This window comes from Schistocerca serialis, chromosome 5, assembly GCF_023864345.2.
Source record: "Schistocerca serialis cubense isolate TAMUIC-IGC-003099 chromosome 5, iqSchSeri2.2, whole genome shotgun sequence".
NCBI lineage: Eukaryota > Metazoa > Arthropoda > Insecta > Orthoptera > Acrididae > Schistocerca > Schistocerca serialis.
Window position 1 is genome coordinate 339,444,540 of NC_064642.1, and position 26,147 is coordinate 339,470,686.

A 26,147-nucleotide genomic window follows, 5' to 3' on the forward strand; every position below is an offset into this window, starting at 1 on the left:
AAATTTACATCTGAATCTGGACATGCGCATGTGCACTCTAAGCTGAATTATGCATTTTAGTATGGTTCACGAAATTGCAATGCTCTTGAAGTATCCTCTGATGTCTTGTTTCTTTTATGACATAATGCAAGATCTTTTAATGTTTTACACGTACGAACATGAGGGCTTCCTGTGTCACCGTAGCTGCGCAAGTGCAGTGTTGCCTGTTATCTGGCACTCTCTGGCAACTGCTGAAACGAACCAAATTCTAACAGGTCACAGGAAAATATTGCAAATGGCGTTACTTTCAAAGTGAATTCCCTTTTATGCAAGATGAACTATGTGCGATGAATTTCTTAAATCACAGAGCGTTTGACTCTCATTTAAAAATCAGCTCTTTGAGGACGATCATCTAGAAGAATTTCGAGCCCAGAAGATCAGACATTTATGTCGTTATTAAAAATTTTACTGGCACATTTGTGTGATGTATCTAAAAGTGTAACACATGCAAATACCTTCTCCTGCAGCTTATTAATCTTAGAGACCAATATTATAGCTTTGTTTTTCTTGTAGCTACACTGTGTATATTAATTTAAACCATTAACTTTTCTTATTTGTGTGTTCATGCTACTTAAGAATGATCTTGCTATTGGCTGACTACATCACGTGTCCCAGGATACTTCAAGAGCATTGCAATTTCGAAAACCATACTAAAATGCATAATTCAGCAGGTGAGATCAAGTCACATGAGCTATGACTGGCTTGCAAAAGCACGTCGCAATCTCGATTTCTATGCTTTGGAAAGTAACATGCGGTGTTTGGTGGAATTTGAATTTATATTTCGTAACACAGAAGTATGCAGCGTTTATGCTGCTGCACATCGAGGATTTTTCCAAAACGTAGTTTCCCCCCCCCCCCCCCCGAGTTTCATTTTCTAAAGTGCCAGGAAATTCTATGTTGGTGTATAAAACCATAAACATTCAAAGGATTGACAAGTTTTACAGTGCCGAGGAAATGTATACTGTCACTTAACACAGAAAAAGTGTATTTTCACCTTGGAGAAAGTGTATTTTCAACCAGGAAATCCGGGAATTTTTTTTCCTTGCCATGTATACATCCTGTTGAATACCTCATTCAACGTGCTGAAGAAGCTGTTCCAGGAGCCATTAGGAAAAAAGACGCAACCAACTGCATATTGTGAGGTACATTGGGACGAAAGACGCCTGTTATCTGGGACCCACGGTCATACTTCAAACATTCCACTGACTCGCAGAAGGTGGAGAAGACAATATTTGTTCTTGGAATTCCAATGAAGTTCGCAATTTTCAGCTTTGTCCACAGAAATGATCACAACCTCCCTGGTTCTGAGTGGAAGCCTTCAGTGAAAGACTTCAGAGGTTTTTTGATAAGCTAGGCTGTCATTTCCTAGACATGAGTTAAATGGTAAAGAACTGTAGGGTCCCCTTAAAAGGATCAGATGTGCACTAAATATCAGGGGCTGCTATCCAGGTAGCTGATGACTACATGTGATGTACACACAAGCATATTCAGATTTGGCAACTCTGAATCCATTCCAGACAACAATAGCTCTATGACACCCCAAAGTACCAAACTAAGATCGAAAGAAATGGTCCCACAGGCAAGATAACTAAAATCCTAGTGATAAACTGCTGAAGCATTTGCAGCAAACTGCCCATTGGAAGGGCTCCTGCATTGCAATGGATCTTCTACGATATTAGGTACAGAAAGCTGGTTAAAACCCAAAATTAACAATAGCGAGATTTTTGGGATAAATGGAAATGCATATCAAAAGTATAAACTAACAGGAAATAAAGGTGGTGTATTTGTAGTGGTAGACTAGAAACTCAATACCACTAGATACAAATTGAAGCTGCATGTCGGATTATTTAGGCAAGCACCAATTGCTCTTGATACTCGTCCAAATAATTGGATGTCTGGATTACTGGTAACTGGATCTATAAACCAGCAGACTAACCTCCAAATGTAACTGAACACTTCAGAGAAATTCTCAGTTCTCTTAGTCTCTCTGTCATACAGGTCCTTACCAGAGGACACTTTAACAATCCAACAGTCAAGTGTGTACCTTACAGTTAGGTAATGTGACGAGACATCCTGAGAAACATTTGTGAAGTGTGTTTTTTGAGAACCACCTGGAACATACAGTGGATATACATTTGGTCTAACAGTGACAGACATGATCTCTCTTTAGGATGTCCACATACGAACTGGTATGTCACCCTGAGACAGATGGAGCAATGATGGTTACCAAAGTACAAAGGTCATATAAAACAAGCAGGATGATTTATATGTGAAGCAAAGTATATAAAGAGGCATTAGAAACATATCTCAATAAGAAACATGAAACATTTCGCTCTGAAGAGGAGCCTGTAGAACAACTATCGCTCAGTTTAGAAGAGCAGTTTACTATCCATTTGATGTCTACCTAGTAAATGCAGTTCACTATGGGAGTGACTCTCCGTGATATTGTCACTCTAAAGAAACAATGACAACTCTAAAATAGGTGTAAAATGGGGAGGAGGAGGAGGGGGAAGGGAGGGAGATACTAAATGCAATAAATCTGCCCATAAAACAGGCAATATATGAAGCCTCCCTTGGTTACTGTAGCAAATCTTATTGAAAAATCTATTGCAAAATCCAAATCATTTCTGTTCATGTGTAAAGGCTGTTAGTGCACCAAATTTAGTATCTAGACCATTACAGACAAGACAAACTGAAATTGAAGGCTGAAAATTAAAAGTACACATTTAGATTCAGTTTCCAAAGGAAAATCCAGGAGTATTGCACCAGTTTCACACCAATTTAAAGATTAGCGTCATAGGTAGTGGTGTCAGTGGTGTTGAGATACAGCTGACATTGGTGAAAATGAACAAACCTCCAGTGCCTGCTAGGTGGAATCCCTATGAGAGTCGAGACCAAATTTGCACTGAATTACCCTTTCCGTTATACCGCAAATAACATAGCTACCCCAAGCAAAAAATCATGCCTTGTGGTTGGAAGAAAGCACACGTCACACCCATCTACAGAGTGTGGGAGAATTGCTCAACAAAACTACCATCCAGTACCCTGGAAATCCATTTGTTGTAGCATCTTGGAACACATTCTGACCTCAGATGTAACGGTGTTTCTTGAACAGAATGACTTCTTCCACACTAACTAGCATGGATTACAAAATGATCAATCACATGAAACACAACTTCACTCTTCTTACATGACATTCTGAAAGCTATTCATTATCTGTAACATCAAACATTAATGGCAAGGGTTCCAACACTCTTATCTTGGACACACCTGAAGTTACTTCATGTGTCGCGGACATTCCATCCGAAACAACATGGTGCATTCTTCCTATCAAGCAGTCATAATTTCCATCATAAATTTCTTCTGATACCCACATGATCATAAGTTTGATAATAAGTGCAGGTGTGACATTGGATCAAAAGATTTTTGGAAATAAAGAAATAATGCATCTACCTGTCCATCTTAATCCATGTTTCCAGGGCATCATGTAAGGAAAGTGTGATTTTGGCATTGTATGAGCATTCTATTTAGGACCCTGGTGCTTGGAACAGAGATGGTCTGTCTCTCTGAGAAAACTCATAACTCATTACCTTTCGAGCTGTGAAAGTATTCTCAAATTCTAAAACAGTTTGATGTCATAGGCATTGGACTGAGGTTTTGTGGAGTGCTTCAGCTGCCCTACTTGTGGATAGGTGTAATCCACGGTTTCATTCATCTAGTGGCCAGTATTTTGCTTTAGGTATCTATGGTAAATTATGGTTAAAAGATAGGCTAACTCCACCCACAAATTCAGTATAGAATCTAAGATGGATTTTGTCAAGTTCTGAAGCTTCATTCAATTCATTTCAGCTTTATCTTGAAACCACTGACACTGATGTCTTTATCACTCATCCTTGAAGTGGTATAAGAATTAAACTGGGGCAATACTTAGAGATTTTCATTTGTTAAGGAACATTTGAAAATTGAGTGTAGCATTTCTGCCTTCTGTTTGCATGCTCAGTTTGTTCCTGTCTTGCCCAAAAGTATCTGAAGGCTAACTTCAGCACAAATAACAGCATTTCTTCAGGGTTTGAGAGGGGCCCTTCAATAATATTCTGCTATAGAAGCTCCATTGTCCTTGATTGACAACTGTGTGTCACATAGCATCTCTCTATCTATAGCCATATGCTTTGTTATACAGATATTATGCAGAAGTATTTTCAATTTTCTTTACACTGACAGTTCAGTATGGATGTTCCTTCCCACCACAGACTGCTTTACAAAGCACACATCTCTCCAATGCATGGTCAAATTTTGTTTCAAACTTAAGCCACAATTCTTCTGCTTGCTCGTGTCCAGTGCAAAATGTTTCAGGTTCCTCTCTGAGATAAGACATTACTGCCTATTTTAGTTCACTGGCCATACAGATCTTTCTGTTTAGCTTATATTCCCTTCATGCTTCAGTAATTATTGTTGCCACTACAGTCTCATGGTCACTGATTCCAGATTACAAGTGGGCTCCTCAAAGGGGTCATGTCTGTTGCCATTAGACCCAACATATTCCCATCATGAGTGGGCTTTTGAACTATCTGTTGTATCTAGTTCTGAGAGTGCACATTTAGAATTGTTTTGCAGGCTGTCTTGTCATACCCACACTTCCAAAATTTTAATTACCTCAATTGATGATGGGATTGATAGTCTCCTCCTATGATGAAAGTATGTTTGGAAACATGTACACTAGTGAATGGGATTTTTATGTATATCCAGAAGTCTCCAGCCACATCTGGGGTTGATTTTAGTTTGATGTTAAATACCAAGATGCAATTGTAAGATAACAAAGTCTACACTGGAGATAACTTACAATACACATGTGTGACACATCCTAGAATTTTGCTCCAGTATGTGGGACCTGTACAAAGCAGGACTAACAGGTGATACTTACAATACAAAAAGAAGGCCAACGTCAGTGGACACAGGTTAGTTTGGTCCATGGCAGGTGCTTGGAGATAGATGGAAGCTAATCCCTGAAAGCTTAGAGGAAGGTAAAAAAAAAAGCTTGAAATGAAGAATCTGGTAACATACTGTTGTTGTTGTTTTTGTTGTTGTCTTCAATCAAAAGACTGGTTTGATGCAGCTCTCCATGCTACACTCTCCTGTGAAACCTGCATCTTCCTGAATCTGCTTACTGTATTCATCTCTTGGTCTCCCTTTATGATTTTTTACCCCCACCCACACACACACTTACCTCAAATACTAAGCTGTTGATCCCTTGATGTTTCAGAATGTGTCCTATCACCAATCTCTTCCTTTGGTCAAATGATGCCACTAATTTCTTGTCTTCCCAAATCTATTCAGTGCTTCTTCATTAGTTATGTCATCAGCTCTCACAATCTTCAGCATTCTTCTTTAGTGCCACATTCCAAAAGCTTCTATGCTCTTACTGTCTAAAATGTTTGATGTAAAAGTTTCACTTCCATACATGACTGCACTCCATACAAATAACTTCAGAAAAGACTTCGTAAGGCTTAAATCTATATTCGATGTTAACAGATTTCTCTTCATCAGAAATGCTTTTCTTGCCATTGCCAGTCTACATTATATATCCTCTCTACTTCAGCCATCATCAGTTATGTTGCTGCCAAATAGCAAAAATGATCCACTACTTTAAGTGTATTGGTTCCTAATCTAATTCCCTTAGCATCACCTGCTTTAATTTGATTATATTACATTATTCTTGTTTTGCTTTTACTACATATCCATGTATATCATTCCCATAAGGATTGCAAAGACAAGATTTGACTAATAAATAAAATGATCTCGGTTTTCCAGCTGCATAAATTCGAATACAATCCTCGAGCTTTCGATCATCTCTACCATTGTCATCAGCTCACTGACTGCCAGGGTTGCTACAGTTTCTCACTTATATAGGCATGATGACATCATCAGCAGCCAGTCAGATCGAACCAATGTGACACATGCGTGCGTAAGTTGGCCCGGGCAGCTAGCAGAGCTATTGCCCGTGGCATCACCGGTGACATCAGGTGCCACGTTTGATACTGCCGCTCTGGTGTCGCCCATCTGTCTTTGCTTTCTTTCGATATCCACCCCCACCCCCCCCCCCCCCCGCCCCCCATGCCCTGCTGAGTATGTATCACTGTCCTCTGTTGAAATTGTTGTTGTTTAAATGAATCTTGGCCACTTCCTTTATAATGGAGTCCCAATATGTCGACGCATGAGCCAACACTTTTGTATTTTTGAACTGTATTTTATGTCCGTTTTCTCGGCAATGCTCTGCAATGGCCGACTTGTCAAGTTCCCTTTGTTTTATATGGCACTTGTGCTCAGAACAACACTCCACAATCGTGTGAATTTTGTCCAATATACATGCTGCCACATTCGCAGGGTACACCCCACACACCGGACACTCTAAGAGCAATGTCGTCTTTAAAAGGGCGCAACATATATCGTATCTTGGGGGCGGGCCAGAACACTGGTCTTTGCCCCTGTTTATGCAGCAGACGTCCTAACTTACTGCTAGTTGCTCCACGGTATGGCAGGAATACAGTCCATTTGGCATCTTCTATTGATTCACCAGGTGCCTTTCGCAGGCGGCCCTTGAAAGTGTTTGGGATGTCTCTTTTGCTGTATCCATTTTCCCCAAAAACACATTTTAAGTTCTGCAATTCAGACTGTAGGTAGTCGTCGTCAGAGATAATCTTGGCTCTACGAGCCAATGTCTTCAGGACAGCTTTGTGTACAGGGTGATGGAAACTATTGGCATTCAAGTACCAATCAGTGTGTGTTGGTTTCCGGTACACTGAATGACCAAGCTGGTCTCCTGCCTTCTGCCCAACCAAAACGTCCAAGAATGGTAGCTTGCTGCACTTCTCCATGTCGGCAGTAAATTTAATGTTGGGATGGACACCATTCATATGATCGACGAATTGCTGTAGTGTACCTGCACTACGAGGCCATATCAGGAAGGTGTCATCAACGCATTGTAGATATCAAGATGGCCTTAATGTCACAGTTTGCAGAGCCTGCTCCTTAAAGTGCTCCATGAAGAAATTTGTGACTGCTGGAGACAGTGGTGATCCCATGGCTGTGCTGTTCATTTCATAAAATTCATCCCAGTACAAAAAGTACGTTGTCGTTAGGACGTGACAGAACAACTTAATGATTCCAGATGGAAAATGTTGGGCCAAAAGATCCAACATATCTTGTATTGGCACCCTCATAAAAAGTGACCCAACGTCCAGGCTAACCATTAGGTCGTTTGGGCCTATCTTCATTTTCTAGAGTGTCTCAACAAACTTCTGCGAGTTGACAACATCGTGTTCACAATGTCCCAATTTTGGTGCTAATAATCTTGCCAAGATAGACACAAAGCCCATGCCTACTACAGTAGTACAAGTTTATATGCCAACTAGATCTGCAGATGATGAAGAAATTGATGAAATGTATGACGAGATAAAAGAAATTATTCGGGTAGTGAAGGGAGACGAAAATTTAATAGTCATGGGTGACTGGAATTCGTCAGTAGGAAAAGGGAGAGAAGGAAACATAGTAGGTGAATATGGATTGTGGGGAAGAAATGAAAGAGGAAGCCGCCTTGTAGAATTTTGCACAGAGCATAACTTAATCATAGCTAACACTTGGTTCAAGAATCATAAAAGAAGGTTGTATACCTGGAAGAATCCTGGAGATACTAAAAGGTATCAGATAGATTATATAATGGTAAGACAGAGATTTAGGAACCAGGTTTTAAATTGTAAGACATTTCCAGGGGCAGATGTGGACTCTGACCACAATCTATTGGTTATGAACTGCAGATTGAAACTGAAGAAACTGCAAAAACGTGGGAATTTAAGGAGATGGGACCTGGATAAACTGAAAGAACCAGAGGTTGTAGAGAGTTTCAGGGAGAGCATAAGGGAACAATTGACAGGAATGGGGGAAAGAAATACAGTAGAAGAAGAATGGGTAGCTCTGAGGGATGAAGTAGTGAAGGCAGCAGAGGATCAAGTAGGTAAAAAGACGAGGGCTAATAGAAATCCTTGGGTAACAGAAGAAATATTGAATTTAATTGATGAAAGCAGAAAATATAAAAATGCAGTAAATGAAGCAGGCAAAAAGGAATACAAACGTCTCAAAAATGAGATCAACAGGAAGTGCAAAATGGCTAAGCTTGGGATGGCTAGAGGACAAATGTAAGGATGTAGAGGCTTGTCTCACTAGGGGTAAGATAGATACTGCCTACAGGAAAATTAAAGAGACCTTTGGAGAGAAGAGAACCACTTGTATGAATATCAAGAGCTCAGATGGCAACCCAGTTCTAAGCAAAGAAGGGAAGGCAGAAAGGTGGAAGGAGTATATAGAGGGTTTATACAAGGGCGATGTACTTGAGGACAATATTATGGAAATGGAAGAGGATGTAGATGAAGATGAAATGGGAGATAAGATACTGCGTGAAGAGTTTGACAGAGCACTGAAAGACCTGAGTCGAAACAAGGCTCCGGGAGTAGACAACATTCCATTAGAACTACTGATGCTAGTCATGACAAAACTCTACCATCTCGTGAGCAAGATGTATGAGACAGGCGAAATACCCACAGACTTCAAGAAGAATATAATAATTCCAATCCCAAAGAAAGCAGGTGTTGACAGATGTGAAAATTACCGAACTATCAATTTAATAAGTCACAGCTGCAAAATACTAAAGCGAATTCTTTACAGACAAATGGAAAAACTGGTAGAAGCGGACCTCGGGGAGGATCAGTTTGGATTCCGTAGAAATGTTGGAACACGTGAGGCAATACTAACCTTAAGACTTACCTTAGAAGAAAGATTAAGAAAAGGCAAACCTACATTTCTAGCATTTGTAGACTTAGAGAAAGCTTTTGACAACGTTAACTGGAATACTCTCTTTCAAATTCTGAAGGTGGCAGGGATAAAATACAAGGAGCAAAAGGCTATTTACAATTTGTACAGAAACCAGATGGCAGTTACAAGAGTCGAGGGGCATGAAAGGGAAGCAGTGGTTGGGAAGGGAGTGAGACAGGGTTGTAGCCTCTCCCCGATGTTATTCAATCTGTATATTGAGCAAGCAGTAAAGGAAACAAAAGAAAAATTCAGAGTAGGTATTGAAATCCATGGAGAAGAAATAAAAACTTTAAGGTTCGCCGGTGACGTTGTAATTCTGTCAGAGACAGCAAAGGACTTGGAAGAGCAGTTGAACGGAATGGACAGTGTCTTGAAAGGAGGATATAAGATGAACATCAACAAAAGCAAAACGAGGATAATGGAATGTAGTCAAATTAAATCGGGTGATGCTGAGGGGATTAGATTAGGAAATGAGACACTTAAAGTAGTAAAGGAGTTTTACTATTTAGGGAGTATAATAACTGATGATGGTCGAAGTAGAGAGGATATAAAATGTAGACTGGCAATGGTAAGGAAATCGTTTCTGAAGAAGAGAAATTTGTTAACATCGAGTATAGATTTAAGTGTCAGGAAGTCGTTTCTGAAAGTATTTGTATGGAGTGTAGCCATGTATGGAAGTGAAACATGGACGATAACCAGTTCGGACAAGAAGAGAATAGAAGCTTTCGAAATGTGGTGCTACAGAAGAATGCTGAAGATAAGGTGGGTAGATCACGTAACTAATGAGGAGGTATTGAATAGGATTGGGGAGAAGAGAAGTTTGTGGCACAACTTGACTAGAAGAAGGAATCGGTTGGTAGGACATGTTTTGAGGCATCAAGGGATCACAAATTTAGCATTGGAGGGCAGTGTGGAGGGTAAAAATCGTAGAGGGAGACCAAGAGATGAATACACTAAGCAGATTCAGAAGGGTGTAGGTTGCAGTGCGTACTGGGAGATGAAGAAGCTTGCACAGGATAGAGTAGCATGGAGAGCTGCATCAAACCAGTCTCAGGACTGAAGACAACAACAACAACAACAACAACAACAATGTTGCCAAATGTTGAGCGAGTCTGTAGGTGGGTGAACAGATTGCACTAACAATGGGCCTCAGAGGAACACTTTCCTTGTGTATCTTTGGTAATCTGTAGAGCCTGGGAGGTCTGGCGGCACGAGGTGTTAATTTCCTCAATACTTCACCTGGTAAGCCAGAATCCTTCAATTACTTCCCTGTCTTGTTCCTCTGAGGCCCACTGTTAGTGCAATCAGTTCACCCACCTACAGGCTTGCTAAACATCTGGTAGGATTATTAGCACCAAAATTGGGACATTGTGAACACCATGTTGTCAACTCGCAGAAATTGAGATACTCAAGAGAAAGAAGATAGGCCCAAACGACCTAATGGTTAGCCTGTACATTGGATCACTTTTTATGAGGGTGCCAATACAAGATATGCTGGATCTTTTGGCCCAACATTTTCCATCTGGAATCATTAAGTTGTTCTGTCACATCCTAACGACAACGTACTTTTTGTACTGCGATGAATTTTATGAGATGATGGACGGCTCAGCCATGGGATCGCCACTGTCTCCAGCAGTCACAAATTTCTTCATGGAGCACTTTAAGGAGCAGGCTCTGCAAACTGTGACATTAAGGCCATCTTGATATCTACAATGCGTTGATGACACCTTCCTGATATGGCCTCGTGGTGCAGGTACACTACAGCAATTCGTCGATCATATGAATGGTGTCCATCCCAACATTAAATTTACTGCCGAGATGGAGAAGTGCAGCAAGCTACCATTCTTGGATGTTTTGGTTGGGCTGAAGGCAGGAGGCCAGCTTGGTCATTCAGTGTACCGGAAACCAACACACACTGATCAGTACTTGAATGCCAATAGTTTCCACCACCCTGTACACAAGAAAGCTGTCCTGAACACATTGGTTCATAGAGCCAAGATTATCTCTGACGATGATGACCTACAGTCTGAAATGTAGAACTTAAAACGTGTTTCTGGGGAAAATGGATACAGCAAAAGAGACATCACAAACGCTATCAAGGGCCGCCGATGAAAGACACGTGGTGAATCAGTAGAAGAGGCCAAACGGACAGCCATACTGTGGAGCAAGTAGCAGCAAGTTAGGTCATCTGCTGCAGAAACATGGATTAAGACCAGTGTTCTGGCCCGCCCCCAAGATATGGGAAATGTTGCGCCCTGTTAAAGATGACATTGCTCTTAGAGTGTCCGGTACGTATGGTGTATCCTATGAATGTGGCAGCATGTACATTGGACAAACAATTCACATGGTTGTGGAGCGTTGTACTGAGCACAAGCACCATTGGCCATAGTAGAGCATTGCCTAGAAAGTGGACATAAAATACAGTTCGAAAATACAAAAGTGTTGGCTCATATGTCTACATATTGGGACTCCCTTATAAAGGAAGTGGCCGATATTCGTTTAAACAACAATTTCAACAGAGACCAGGGATACACACTCAGTGGGGCATGGGGATGGATGCTGGACATCGAAAGAGCAAAGACAGATGTGCGGCGCGAGAGTGGCAGTTTCAAACATGGCGCATGCCCCTGGTGCCACCTGATGTCACTGGTGCTGCCACGGGCAAGAGCTCCACTAGCTGCCTGGGCCAACTTACGCGCGTGCCACATTGGGTCGATCTGATTGGCTGCTGATGATGTCATCATGCCTACATAAGCGAAAAACCATAACAGCCCTGGCAGTCAGTGAACTCCTTACAACGATGGCAGAGATGGCTAATGAAAGCTCGAGGATTTTATTTGAATTGACGCAGCTGGAAAACCGAGAATGTTCTGTTCATGTATGCCGTCGTGAAAGATTGAGGACATGAGATTTGACTAATTACAGTGTGCCCATGGGTGTTGAAGAAGTCATTCTTCCTGCACTCTGTATTTGAATGAAATTGGAAGACCTAATGAGCAGTACAAAGGAAGTACTATCTGCCATGCACCTCAGTGGTTTTGCTGAGTTTGGATATACAGGATTGGTAGAATAAAACTGACCCGGAAAATATGTACAATAAGATTGACATGGGATTGATGCTTCTTAATGACTATCACAGGAGTTGCAAATATACTTCTCGGTTTTGCCGCTGGATCGTATTGTGTAAATCACACAACATTTCATCAATGCAACTACTCAACATCTTCGGGTGGTGGTAGTTGGTGCTGTCAGTGCTGCAATGTGCAACTGATGATGATCGTGTGGTAGCATCAAAATTTATCAGGCCAGAAGCAGGCAATATGCATGCACAGGAAGACGCTCGCAGTCAGAGAAAAGTGGCGCTCCTAATGCACACTGCTGGAAGCTGCAGAAAGGCCTTCCACATTTGCACTGCCAAACACTACTGTGGTTAAAAGCTGAATTAAATCTCAGTGATGTGTTGCGTTGAATCATGAATTGGACGTTCTTGTTTCCCCTGTTAAGATTTAAAGGCAATGAGTGCTGGATTCCAGACAGCACGTAATTGAAAAACTGCGCCCCTGTTGCTAGGACGGTCCACCATATGGATATGTATGGCCTCCTTAATAACACAGTCACTGAAAGGTGTTGCTGGGAGTAAAATTTCAGTCTTTTTTTTAAACGTACAATGCCTCACGTTCAGGCAATGCTACGCTGCTGCTGATATATCAGTTTGCCTCTGGTGTGTGTGATATTGGTGTTCGAAGCAACATTCTTGCATGGTTCGGCATGTCTGCCCAATATAAGATTTTCCACATTGGCATGGGATCTTACCCATGTCACATTCCCTAAGGCTGAGGTCTTCTTTGGCCGAGCACAATAAATTCTTCAATCTTGCTGGTGGCTGAAAAACACACTTGATGTGCCTTTCAAGATTGTGTATGTTCTTGAAGACACATTCCAAAATAGGACAAAAATGCTGTTGCAGTGGGTGCTTCCTCATCTTCATTTACATCCCTGCTTTGAATTTGCTTCAAACTGATGCGTGGCACATCTGTCTGTCAGAATATCCATTCTGTTGAGAACATCATTCTTTAGGTGGTGTATTTCATCAGGTAGACTGTCGGCATATAAGACCATGTGCCCTATACACCAAGGAGCGTAAGACACTACTGGACAGATCAAGATGATAACTTGTGGCCTGAAAATATAGCGCCATGTGACTTGATTTGCGATAGACACTATTTCCCAGTGTATCGTCAACTTCTGACTGTGGCATTCAGAAATGGTAAAATGCCATCCTTTTCCATTTCCTTCACGAACTGAATATTGGGGTGGAGTGAGTTCGGATGCTGAAGAAAACACAGGTAATGACTGTCTTCTGTGGGGCACACTTGGTGTCGTGTCATTGGAGGATTCTTTCTATTCTTGGAGACATAGCACCAAAATAGGACAAGAACACCATTGCAGTAGGTGCTTCTGCATCTTCATTTACCATTTACAGCTCTGCTTTCCACCAACTACAAGCATCTTCCCACGTATGTGTATTGCCTGCTCCCGGCCTGATAAATATAGATGCCGCTGTGTGATTATCATCATTTGTGCCTTGCAGCAGTGACAGCAGCAGCTGCCACCATCTGAAGATGTCGAGTAGCTGCATTGATGAAATATTGTGCAATTCACACAATATGATCCCGCAGCAAACCCGAGAAGTATATTTACAACAGATTCCTTGGGAAAGCCTGAAAAGTCACATCAAAGGAGTTGCTGCATATTGCCACCATGGAAGTCTATGTGATTGATTAACCAAACTAAGATATGTGTAGTAACACTGCATGAGTAATAGCAGCAATGCAGTTGTCAGTGTTTTGCTGTTTGAGTACACCTGACCTTTCTGCTGGTCCCCTGTGTAAAAATCACAGAGATTGGCCAATAGCGGTGACTGGGATGTTGCACTGCCTCTGCTGACTGTCCTCTCCTCATGCAACACCTCATGCACTGGTGACAGCGTTATTAAGGTAGGTGCATTGCTCTGTATTACTGAATAGTCGCAGAGTCATTCATCTTCTATGGGTTGAGTTGATCAACATGTGGATTAAACTATTTCAGGACATACCAGTTAGTAATAACACTTTGATACAAACATTGTATTAAGATGCAGAGATGAGGCATTGCACACTAGACACCGATCTTGAGATATGCATTTCATGTTGTATTTATAACCCTATACTCACCTGACCAATATATGCCTGATACACAAGAAGGGAAGCAAGCTGGAATGTGATAACTACAGGTATTGTCCATCATCATCCTCAGAAAATTCAACCATTCATAGTGTAGTGGCACCACTGTTTAAGATGGGAAAAGGTTAACTTCTGTGCAATATTTCTGAGCGCACAAGTTACAGCCAGGTGCGGGCCTGTTGACAGTAAGTTACACTTACAAGCGGTTGCAAAGTAGAATGGAGGCCACAGGGCCGTAGACCCGCTGAAAAGAGTAAATGCAGTGGTGTGCATGGTGCAAGTTACAGGCAGAAGGGGCCCACTGGCACAACCCAGGTGTTAAAAGTACATTACTCGCAGCGGCACGTTAGCAAAACAGAGGCGGACTGCTGTGTATAAATAGGCGACGGTTCACTAACAAGGCATTAAAGTATGACAGCTCTCCTGGATGGCGGGGCATGTCACACCACCAGCTACAAGCAGCAACAGATGGGGCACCAGCATTCCAGTCCACACAGCCAGCCAGCTGTGGGCCACGCCACGGCTCGCTACTGTGAACAGTCTAGTTGGCTCCCAACACACACCGGAAGCATCCGAGGTGAGGGCCGCAGATTCGGATGCTGGATCACAGATGCTTGTTGTCGCCATGACCTTAGACACGCCGGCGAGGAAGCACGCCGCAGGCTGCCTTGCAGCTTCCGCTGGTGGTGCTGAGAGGGCAGGGACAGAGACCGCTGAGTCGACCGAGCGAGGTGGCGCAGTGGTTAGACACTGGACTCGCATTCGGGAGGACGATGGTTCAATCCCGCGTCCGGCCATCCTGATTTAGGTTTTCCGTGGTTTCCCTAAATCACTCCAGGCAAATGCCGGGATGGTTCCTCTGAAAGGGCACAGCCGACTTCCTTCCCCATCCTTCCCTAATCCGATGAGACCGATGACCACGCTGTCTGGTCTCCTTCCCCAAACCAACCAACCGCTGAGTCGACTGGCGGCGCATTCTGACGCAGTCGCAACTATGCGGCTGTACGAGGCCAACACACAGCAGGGCATTGTATGGGTTGCTGAGGCAGCCATTCCACGCCAAGGCATTTCGCAGGCAGCAAAGTGGTGTCCTCAGCATTGCAGGATCCGATGACACAGACCGAGAGGATCGGGGGCACTGTAGCTGGAAATAATAAATCACTTGGGGAAACTCTAACGAGTTTTAATACGGTGCATCCTGACAGTTACCATCCTCATCCGACATCCCCTCTACAATAGAGAACAACATACAGGAGTACCAAGCTGCCTTTTGACCAACTGACAGTTCTTTTGAAAAACACTAATATTATGATAGTTATCTACAGTCTGTTCATCAATTTTTAATGTTCATTTGACAGCACAAGAATAGCCTATATGGTGCACTGTGTGACTTAAGGATCCCCAAGGATCTAGTGAGAATATAGCAAATGTTTATGTATGGATCAAGGGCAGCAGCAAGCTTCCAAGAAATGTTAGAGATTGAGACAGGTCACAGACAGGGGGAAGCTCTTGTGGGTTTTATTCAATCTCATCTTACAGAAAGTGATAAGGGAATGTAGGCAATAGGGGTGGGTCGGAGTACAGATGGATGGTAATTCAAATTGTCTCACATCTGCATAGGATACAGTAATACCAAGAGAAGCAAACAGTGAGTTGAAAGAAATGTACAAGAAAATGGACAACTAAGAACAGAATGTTGGTGTAAAGGCGAATCAAGAGTTCATGCAACTACAAAGAACACAAGAGCATGAAGATTTTCATGAGATAGATGGCATGAGGTTAGTGTGTCCATCAGTTCAAATACTGAAGATCTTAGTTTACCAGTGAAAACACCACAGAAATGGACATCAAGAAAACACAGCAGTGGGAATGAAATGCATATATTCCTTCATGGTTACAGTCAGCTCAGCATCAATATCAGTGAACACTAAGATGATGATCTGTACTACAGTGACATGCCCAGCATTGATTTATGGATCAGAAACATGGAGCATGATTAAACAAGCAAAGGAAAATCTATCATTTGAAAGAAGGATAATGAGGCAGACATGAGGACCCATCTTAGTTAAAGGAGAATGAAAGAGGAGGAAGTATGTGAAAATCTACCTCTTGATGCAACAATCAACAATCTTAGGCAAGCTGAGGAACAAAAGAATTCAGTGAATGGGCCATCTCACCCATATGCCAGAAGAATGATGGTGAAGAAGGCACTTGAGGGGGAAGCAAACACCAGACACCCTCATACGATTACCTATCAAGGACCTGGTAGCCCTAGGGATGGAAGACACCTGGGGGAACCAAGCACAAACTGAAAGGAATGGAGGCAGTTTGAGGAAGCACTGTGTGGTCCGCAAGGCCTTCGATAACTGGATATACTCACCTGACCAGGTGTCCTGTGTTCTTCCTGACACCGTGCTTCACTAATTCCACTTCAACCTTTTTAAAATTTTCTAACCTATGTACCCAATTAAGGGATCTAACACATTGCACTTGAGCCCATAGATCACAAGGTACATTTCTTTACTTTATTTACTTAATGGTATCCTCCTAAATGGTATCCAGCGCAGTTCTGAGTGGGTGGGATATTTTACCTTTGGCAAATTTTACCCATGATGATGCCCTCATTAAACCATACAGTAGATCTGCATGTCCTCAGAAAAAATACGTACTATAGTTTCCCCTTGCTTTCAGCCATATAGTGTTTATATGTATAAGGGGCATTCAAATGAAACCCCGTCATTAGTGTAAAGAAATGGTAATGATTTTATTAACTCAAAAATGTAGTTATACACAGTACACATACTCAAAAATAGTCTCCAAGACAGTTGGCACATTTATCCCACTGTGACACTAGCCGGTTGATTCCATTCTTGAAGAAGCTAGTAGGCTGCTGTCAGATCCAGGCCTGAAACCAGTCACACTCTGTCGTCTGTTGCAGATCGATGTCCATGAATAGCTTGTTTTAGAGGTCCAAACACATGAGTCACATGGTGAAAGGTCAGGACTGTACAGTGGATGTTCCAACAGTTTCCCACCGAAACTGCTGCAATATAGTCTTCATGGCATTGGCTGTGTGTGGGCAGGCATTATCATGCAGGAGGATAACACAACTGGACAATACGCCTTGATGCTTCAACTTGATGGCTCGTCTAAGGTTCTGTGGCTTGATAACACTGGGCATTGATGGTGGTTCCCCATTCGAGGAACTCAATAAGTGGTAGTCATGGCATTAGATTTCTTTGGAGGTGGTGAAGTAGTGTGTTTCCACTGCTTGCTCTGACACTTCCTTTAGAGTTAAAAATGATGATGCCATGTTTGGTCACATGTGACAATATACAACAGAAAGCTGTATTCCTCCTCACGATAACATTGCAGATGACTCAAAGACAGTGCCATTAGAGTATTGTGCTGTTCGGCAGTCAGTGAGGAACCCACTGTGCACAGATTTTTCGAAAGTTCAAGTGTTCATGCATTATGGTGTGGGCGGTGCCCATGCTAATACCCAAACTGATGGATATCATCCATGGTGAGTCTGTGGTTGTCAAAGACTAAAGAATTCACTTCTGCAACCATCTCCGGTGTGATGATCCGATGAGCCTGTCCAGGACGAGCATAGCCTTCCAGGGACTAACGCCCCTCAAGGAATCATTTGTGCAATTATGCAACACTTGAATGACCCAGACTGTAATCACCGCACACAGCCTTCATCCATTGATACATTTCACGGCCTCCAACTCCCTCTGCTGCCAAAAATCGAATCACTCCTTGTTGTTCCTGCTTACTCGCCTGCACATTCGGTAGTAGATGATAACTTGCGTGACCATCTTCTCTTTGGCGTGAAACCTCACTGGTACTATGCTACATCAAATGGTGTGCACGCGTCACTATCTCTACCAATAGTTGGAACCGCCATACCTGCAGTTACGTGGTGCGACCTTACGTGTAAGGCGAAGGTAGATGCACTGACCAGGTTTCATTTGAATGAACTTCATACATACATCTAATGTTTATGAGTATTTTAAATGCTGAACTTCAATTTATTGTATTAATTGGAACAAGTTTGCCTGAGACAACCCTTTAATTTTAAATCTTGAATGTATAAGGGTTCAACACTTAGGCGGAGCAAATAACTGTTATTACAAAGCAGGATGCTCTGTCCATCTGCAATAGACCCATGTCAAAGCATCTGGCACCCTTGTATGATTGGTTACATCCTATACACAAAGAATGACTTCAATGGGAGCATTAGTCATGAATGCAGCTCTGCACAGGATTAAGTGATCAACAGCTGTTGAGAACCAGCATTAGATAATGATGGCAAAACTCCGCCAAGTTGTTAAGGAGAGCAAACAGAGATTATGGAGTGTTTCCATTCTCCATAAACAGTACCACAAAGGCCACAGTAGAATTGGAAACCACTAGAATGATTTATGGACAAATTGGGAGAGGGCCAATTACTGGCATAACACCTACTGGAAGTTTCCAGCAAGAAAGACATAATGCAGACAAAGTAGTAGTAGTTCACCCAGTGCCTCGTACTTCGACTGGTTCTAGAATTTCACTAAGACAGAGAAATCACTGAGAGTAGCAACTGTGAATGTAGCTCCATAATCAGGAATTTTACAATTTCCCGTTTTCAGTGAATGCATTCTTATTGGTTCACGATTTGACACTAGACCATGAGTGTTTGCACCATGCTCTGACTCTACACAGTAATTGCTAAAAGAATCTTCTCCACCTTTCATCTGAATCTGAGGGAAAATTAAAAGCTTCCACACATTTGAAAGAAATTATCTTAATCTCTCCTAAAACCAGTAGAGGACCGTACATGCCAACATGCTTATTGTAGTGTTGTCTGTCAGTTTCGTAGGAATGTCTTTTGATCCTGAAAACGCCTAAGATTTCTTTCAGAGCCATGATATCAACAGGCAGTTCAACAAATGGTGGTTCTAGAGACATCTGTTCATCTTTATAAAGTCCTTCCTTCTTAGTGTTTTTTAAATAAAGGCCAAGGTCATCCAATGATACTGGGTGCCTGACTGACTGTTTCATGAAGAAATTATGAGAAGGATGTTGCTACTCAGCATACAGCAGAGATGCTGAGTTGCAGAAAGGCACAACATAAAGATTGTCAGAAAGCAAGCTTAGCTTTCAGCCAGCAAGGCCTTCATTGGAAATTCTCCCTCCCTCCCTCCCTCCCTCCCTCCCTCCCTCCCTCCCTCTTACACCACAGTCTCCTGCTGCTGAGGCCACACTGCGAGCAGCAGTGCATGATGAGTGGTGGGGGTAAAGAGGGGGTTGGGCTGGGGTGGGGAGGGTGAGGGATAGCAGGGTAGGGTAGGTGACAACAAAGTGCTGATCGTGCCAGCATATAGGGGTGAGAAGAAGAGAGAGTAGGTTAGCAAGGTGCAGTCAGGAGGTTGACAGGAGGAGGAGGGGGTTAGTGGGAAAGGGGAGAAGTAAAAAGATGTGAGTGCATTGGTGGAATAGAGAGCTGTGTAGTGTTGGAATGGGAACAGGGAAGAGGCTAGATGGGCAAGGGCAGTGACTAATGAAGATTTTGGGCAGGAGAGTTACGGGAACATAAGATACATTGCAGGGAGAGTTCCCATCTGCGCAATTCGGAAAAACCTGGTGTTGTTGGAAAGGATCCATATGGCACAGGCTGTGAAGCACTCACTGAAATAAAATACGTCATGTTGGGCAGCATGCTCAGCAATGGGATTGTCCAGCTTGTTCCTTGTCATAGTTTGTTGGTGGCCATTCATGCAGACAGCTTGTTGGATGTTATGCCAACACCTCTCCGTGTGATATAGCTTATGTTCCTGTAACTCTCCTGGCCTTAACCTTCATTAGTAATTGTTCTTACCCATCTAGCCCCTTTCCTGTTCCCATTTCAGCTCTACATAGCCCTCTCTTCCACCAACACACCCACAGTCTCTCTACTTCTCTCCTTTCCCATTACCCCCGCCCTCCGTCAACCTCCCAACTACACATAACTGCCCTATCCTCTCTCAACCTTGTCCCTGTATGTACCCAAAAACAGCACTTTACCGACCCCCACCATACCCTGCTGTCCCTCCTCATCCCCACCCCAGCCTCCTCTTTACTCCTGCTACCCAGTTGCCTCTCCCATCATGCGCTGATGTTCACAGTGTGGCCTCAGCAGCCAGAAACTGTGGTCGGTCATGTGTGTGCATGTGTATTTCTGATAAAAGGCCTTGTTGGGGGCTGTAAGTTCACTTTCTCAGAGGCGTTTTGTTGTGCCTACCTGTGACACAGCTTCTCGATGATATGATGAATAGCAACTATCCTTTTCATAATATTGTTACATTCCCTCCTGGCTGTTCCATTGTTCAATTTCATCAAGAAAAGTGTGCCGAAGAGTCACTCATAAAAGTATGCTGTTACATGTGTGATTGTGTGTGTGATAAGGAAGTGAATACGGTGCTCTTTTTTTTTATGATTTTGTGGCATTTTGCACTAGCTGCAATTCATTTACTACTGTTCGCTACATGCAACAAACCATTAGGTGATTGGAGGTGTCGACAATTTAATCAGCATTTAAATTCTCATTATGAAAGTCTGTCTGTTCTCTAAAACATTTAAGATGGATTTGTGACTTACCTGTGATTCATATTAGTGAGTCAGAACTGCTCATGCAAGATTTCCTGATTTTTATTAGCCTGTTTGCGATAACACTCAACTAGCTTCCATATCAAAGACAAATAAAAACCATATTAGCTTAGCTATATGACATCCTAAAATCTCTCAATTCATGGGGAGTAAATAGAGCATGCCTGCTCCAGTTCTATAAAGCGTTTATATAATACCAGCTGGATTACGGTCTGTAGAAATATGGATCATTAAGACCTTCATATATAAAGATTACTCTTACTGTCTGTAGGTTCCTTCAGGATCAACCCAAGGTTGAGCTACTTGCGTAAATATGGAACGCTGTGTCATTGTGCACAGTATACTTGCTGTCGAGTTACATTCCCATGCATCACTGGGATAGTGAGTGACTGGCAGTGACAAGCAAGACATCAAGGTTGGTGGTTCCTTACATTGGAACTGGAAATGCTATTTAATACAGATCCCTACATTAAGAGGATCAGCCATTAGACAGTGCATGGGGTGTATGAAAGCATGAACACTACATGTTCAGTGTGTACATCATAGTTATAGACATAGACAGGACAGGGAGTTTGCTTTCTATTTGAGGCAACAATATGAGAAATGTCTAGTGGCTTATGAGGTTTTCTGCTACATTAGACACCTTATCTAAAGTAGTGTGAAAGAACTGCCTTTTTTTTTTCTTTCTGTCAGAATGATTCTGAAAGCTGATATTTTTTAAAAATATGCCTCCATAAACTTACAATAATTATTGAAATACTACATTCGCAAATAAAAATACATAAAATAAGGAAAATGCAACCACTTATTACTTACAGACAATTGGTGCACCACACACAGAAATGCATAATAGAAAACAGTTAACCCCAACTTTCAAGCTCTTGATATTTCTCTAGTAAGAGTGTGCACAAGTGTGGCACCACCTATCCCCCCCACCCCCCACAATTACAAACACTATTCATTATACTTAATTTTAAAGTTCACTTGATGTGTACATTTATAACTAAACTTCTGTCTGACCTCCAAATAGCTGTATATTTTTCTTTTTGTAGGTATACACTTGACATTGCTGAAGCTCTTCTGTACTGCCACAGAAGGAATATACTACATCTCGATGTGAAGCCAAGAAATGTTATTGTCTGTGAGAATACCGATAGATGTAAACTTTTTGACTTTGGAAGCTCATTAAATTTGAAGAAGCAATCAAAAAAACAAAGGAACTTAATGGTAAAATTGATACTTTATTATACTATATTATCCTGTGTTCTGTTCTGAGACATATTACTCAAAAATAGAAGTAACTTCACAGTATTTGTATCTTTGAAGGAAGAAATCTCCAATAGCATTACCAAATAGCACAAATAAAATCGCCCCTGTTTCTTGTGTTATCTTCCTCAGATTCATGCAGAGCCCACTTCTTGCTAGAAAATTCCTTTTGTGTGTTGTTGCTTCATGAAATAAATAGAATTAAAACTGTTACCAAAATAAAGGCAATATGTTTGAAGGTGGATATCTTAACACATTTTTGAGATAAAAATCTGCTGCTGGACAACATTCAGTACTGTTTTGCTCTGCCCATGCATTAAATTTGTCTTCAATATTTGGCATGCTGTCCACAAGGTGGTAGAAGTGTTGCTACTCATGCCTGACATTCTTAGAAGACAGGCTTCTTCAGTTCTTCTGTTGTGTAAGGAGTAGTTCTTCTATGACACAGTGCAAGTTTAAACTGGTCCCAAGTATACATAATCAGATTCATGTTGGCAAATATTGCGGGCCATTCCACTTGGGTGATATCTGCATTAGTTTCTTGGATGATGAACCCATCACTGAAATATTGTACTTAGAGCTGAACAGTAGGTTGGAGAACATTGTCTGATACTCATTTTACACTTCATAGCAATGAGAGGTATCCAACATCTAGACATGATACTAATCCAGAACTGGAGTGACACAATTCCAGGTAGTGCTACTAACTCACAACATGACTGATTCCACCACCTTCTTGTTGAATCCTAGGACTACATGCATGAGATCTGCGTTTAAAGTATTCCATCGTGGGTCAGGCATGCACAATGAGAGATAGATGCACAGGTAGCCAAGAACATTGAAACTTTCTTAGTACAGAGAAAGTACACAATAATGCAAACAACAGAAACAGCTTTCAGGTACAGACATTGTAAAGATTGTCGTGATCTGCTGAATCAATGCCACTAACACAATATGGTTCTGGAAGCAGCATGTGAGCACTCAGTCTGTCACAGGTGAGAATCACTGCCTCGGGCACAATCGATGTAGGCTGCACTGGTGATTTCCAAGGTTCTGAAGTAATATGCTGTACTCAGAGAAAAATACTCATGGGACTTCAGAAGTTGAACATTGGTGTTCTGAATAGGACTCCCACTGGCTGGTAGGCTGCTGGGTGGTATTCTATAAAGGCTACCCAACAGAATAATATCGGGAAGTTGCATGCTACCATGTGGTTTGCATATGTATGCTAATACCAGCTGTATCCACTGAATGTGGCATTTGCAATACTGCTGCAACTGTCACGGGCAATGGTGAACTGCACCAGTTTGCAGGCATCTGACAGGGTGGCAACCTTAGCATTCCATTGTGTGGCATGTGGCTGGATCATGAGGCACCAGCCATATGCCACAGCATTGGCACCTGGCCACTTCCAAACTGTTCTATGATTGTCGTGCATCAGAGATCTCTCACTTTTCAGTGAAGACAAACAGATGCCACGGTGTAAATTCCATTATATTTTATTTCTTGCTTATATTCTTGATGTCCCATGAGGCTGGAAATTATGTACTGTTGTTAACATCTAGATACTAGACTGAATGTGTGGAGCTGGTTGACCTATGAGCCACAATTTATGTAGTAGTTGTGTCAAATAAAAACAAAGTTTCGGAAATGTATTGTGTAAATGTTTTGCAAATGGCAGATGTTATATAACTTTGATGATATATATGTTTTGCACAAATAAGGCTGTATGTAACTTGATGTTAAAATACTCTCTAATTGTTCTCACACATTTTCTGTGCCAAAACCCAGGAAAAGCGGCACCAACAAAAATTTTCTGTATGATATCTATGACACTTTGAGAGGACTTGCACATTGATCCTAGAGACTACATAGCGAAATTTCTTCGTATGTAATGTAAAAGGTACACTCTCAACTAAATGATTTATGCATTGTGGCATTTAGCTTATTTGTTTTCATTACTGAAATGTATCAGCTTACTGTTCATATACTAACTGTTGGAATAATATTTGAGTAGAGTGTAGAATAATAATTTGACTACACAACAAGCACATCATTAGTCTCTAATGATAAAGTTTAATATTAATGCTCGACAAGTGTGGCCACCTGTCTGTGACACTACAGACATGACTAAATGTGAGCACAAATGCTGACTGACTGTCTGCACCAATAATCAAATAAATTTGCTTGACAACTACAGAACAGAGAGCATACATTAGTAGTCAATTGTAGGAAATTTTGACTAGTTTAATGGCATTGGATAATGCTATCAAAGATTTACTTGATGATGTAGAATACAAAGCTGATGTCTTAGCATGTGACACTCTGAAGCAGTTGATCCTGAAGACAAAATGCAGTACTGAGGGAAGAGTTTGACACTATGACCAACAGGACAACTTCTGCAGTTCCTACAGAGTTGTACAGCCACAGTGTTGGACTACCACAAACCAAGCCAGGGCCATTTTTTTGGTGGCATTGATAAATGGACACATTTTTGGTAACAGTCAGAACCGTCTTACGATGCAGACCTGAACTTGTCAATGATCAGTAAACATGAATTTCTTTGAGTCGTAACTGCAGCTCCTTATGGATAAATTAATGGAATTTTACATGCACCTATGATGAAAAATGAAATTACCCAGGTGAATCGAGACTATCTGGAAGATATCACACTTCTAACACATAACTCCTACTCTCCAGAATCTCTTAACACTTACTGATTGTAATGAGTGCATTCAAGTTGTACAGGCAGTAGGGGAGAATCTAGAAGCTTATGGTAGAGTTTTAATTCGAAAGATGCTTTGCACTTTGCTGGAAGACATATGCAGATGCTGGACAATTCCTACAAAGAAGATAAAATTGTCAGAAGGGAACACTCTGAAACTGACGGACTTCATGTCGGAAGAGGTATATGGGCCACAGATGGCTCAAAAGATTTGTTGAGAAAATTGCAGATTAATTAACATTATACCATCTACAGCAGCCCTCAAAATTCACTTGAAGTCAGGACATGCAACACATAAGTCCATACAGAAAGTAGAAACCTAGTGTGTATTTTGCAAATGGTGTGGTCAGTGGGCACAAGATGGCGAGAAAGTCAGGGATGTTCATGACTGCATCAAGATTTTGAGACCTAGTAATAGGTCCTTTCTTTGCGCCAACCAGGGTCACATAGTAAAGACTGTAGAAAGAGGAGAAAAATAATTTTGTCTTTCCTGCAAGTGAAGCCATCATAGAAGTCAATCTGCAGCATTTCAGAACATTTTACTTCATCGTTTGATCCTAATGAACACAGCTCATTGGGTACTGTGAATACCAGCTGTTCAGGATTCACTTATCTCCACGTGTATGTAACAGGTCCCACAGGTGTAAGTAGACTTACCTGCTGCTTTTTTGATAGTGGCAGCCACTCTAGCTACATTAGCAGATAACTGACTGAAAATTTAAAACGGGAAGTTGTTGTGAATTGCCCACTGGCAATCATTGCATTAGTCAATCTCTCATCATCTGGTCCACCTGACACTGATAAGTGCATGGAACAATTCTCACAATACAATTGCTACATTTGAGTGTCATCACTAATTTTCAAGATACCCGTCAGTACCTCAAGAGTTCAAAAGGCAACACATCAGCAATTTACAACTAGTCAATCCTGCAGAGTGATACAATGATCTTCCCATTTAGCTACTAATTGAAGCACATCATGGCTGGATAACTGTTAGGATGCTGTGCCAATATGCCTATCTGCATCACTGACTTTACTGCCTATGAAATTCAGATGGATCATTAGTGGAAGCTGCACAAGGATTTCTGTAAATCAGGCCATGATAAAGCTGCCATTCAATAGAGCACTTAAAAACGCAATCTGAAATGACTGGTATTTGGAGATCACAGGAAAATGCAACAATGAGGACTGATCAGAGTTAGAAGGATTCTGCACTTCTTAAGGAATTTAATGCTTTCTGTTCCATTGAGAGTTACCAAAGAGTAGTCTGCCTCCCACGAAAATTGGCAGTCTTTCTTCCAGATAACATCTTTAATGCTGGAAAACTCTTCCTCACTCCATAGGCATCTACAGGACGACAACATCTTCAATGCCACATGTGAGACACAGAAGTCAAA

The 26,147-nt window shown here is 41.7% G+C and overlaps 1 protein-coding gene across 1 annotated transcript in view; it reads left to right on the plus strand.

Moving 5' to 3' along the window:
- The window catches only part of LOC126481929 (serine/threonine-protein kinase mos), a 93,752-nt gene that overhangs the window by 37,398 nt on the left and 30,207 nt on the right, over positions 1-26,147 (plus strand). The window contains exon 3 of the mRNA XM_050105888.1: positions 21,812-21,986. Within this exon, the coding sequence (XP_049961845.1) occupies positions 21,812-21,986 (175 nt within the window). The remainder of the gene's footprint in view (positions 1-21,811; positions 21,987-26,147) is intronic.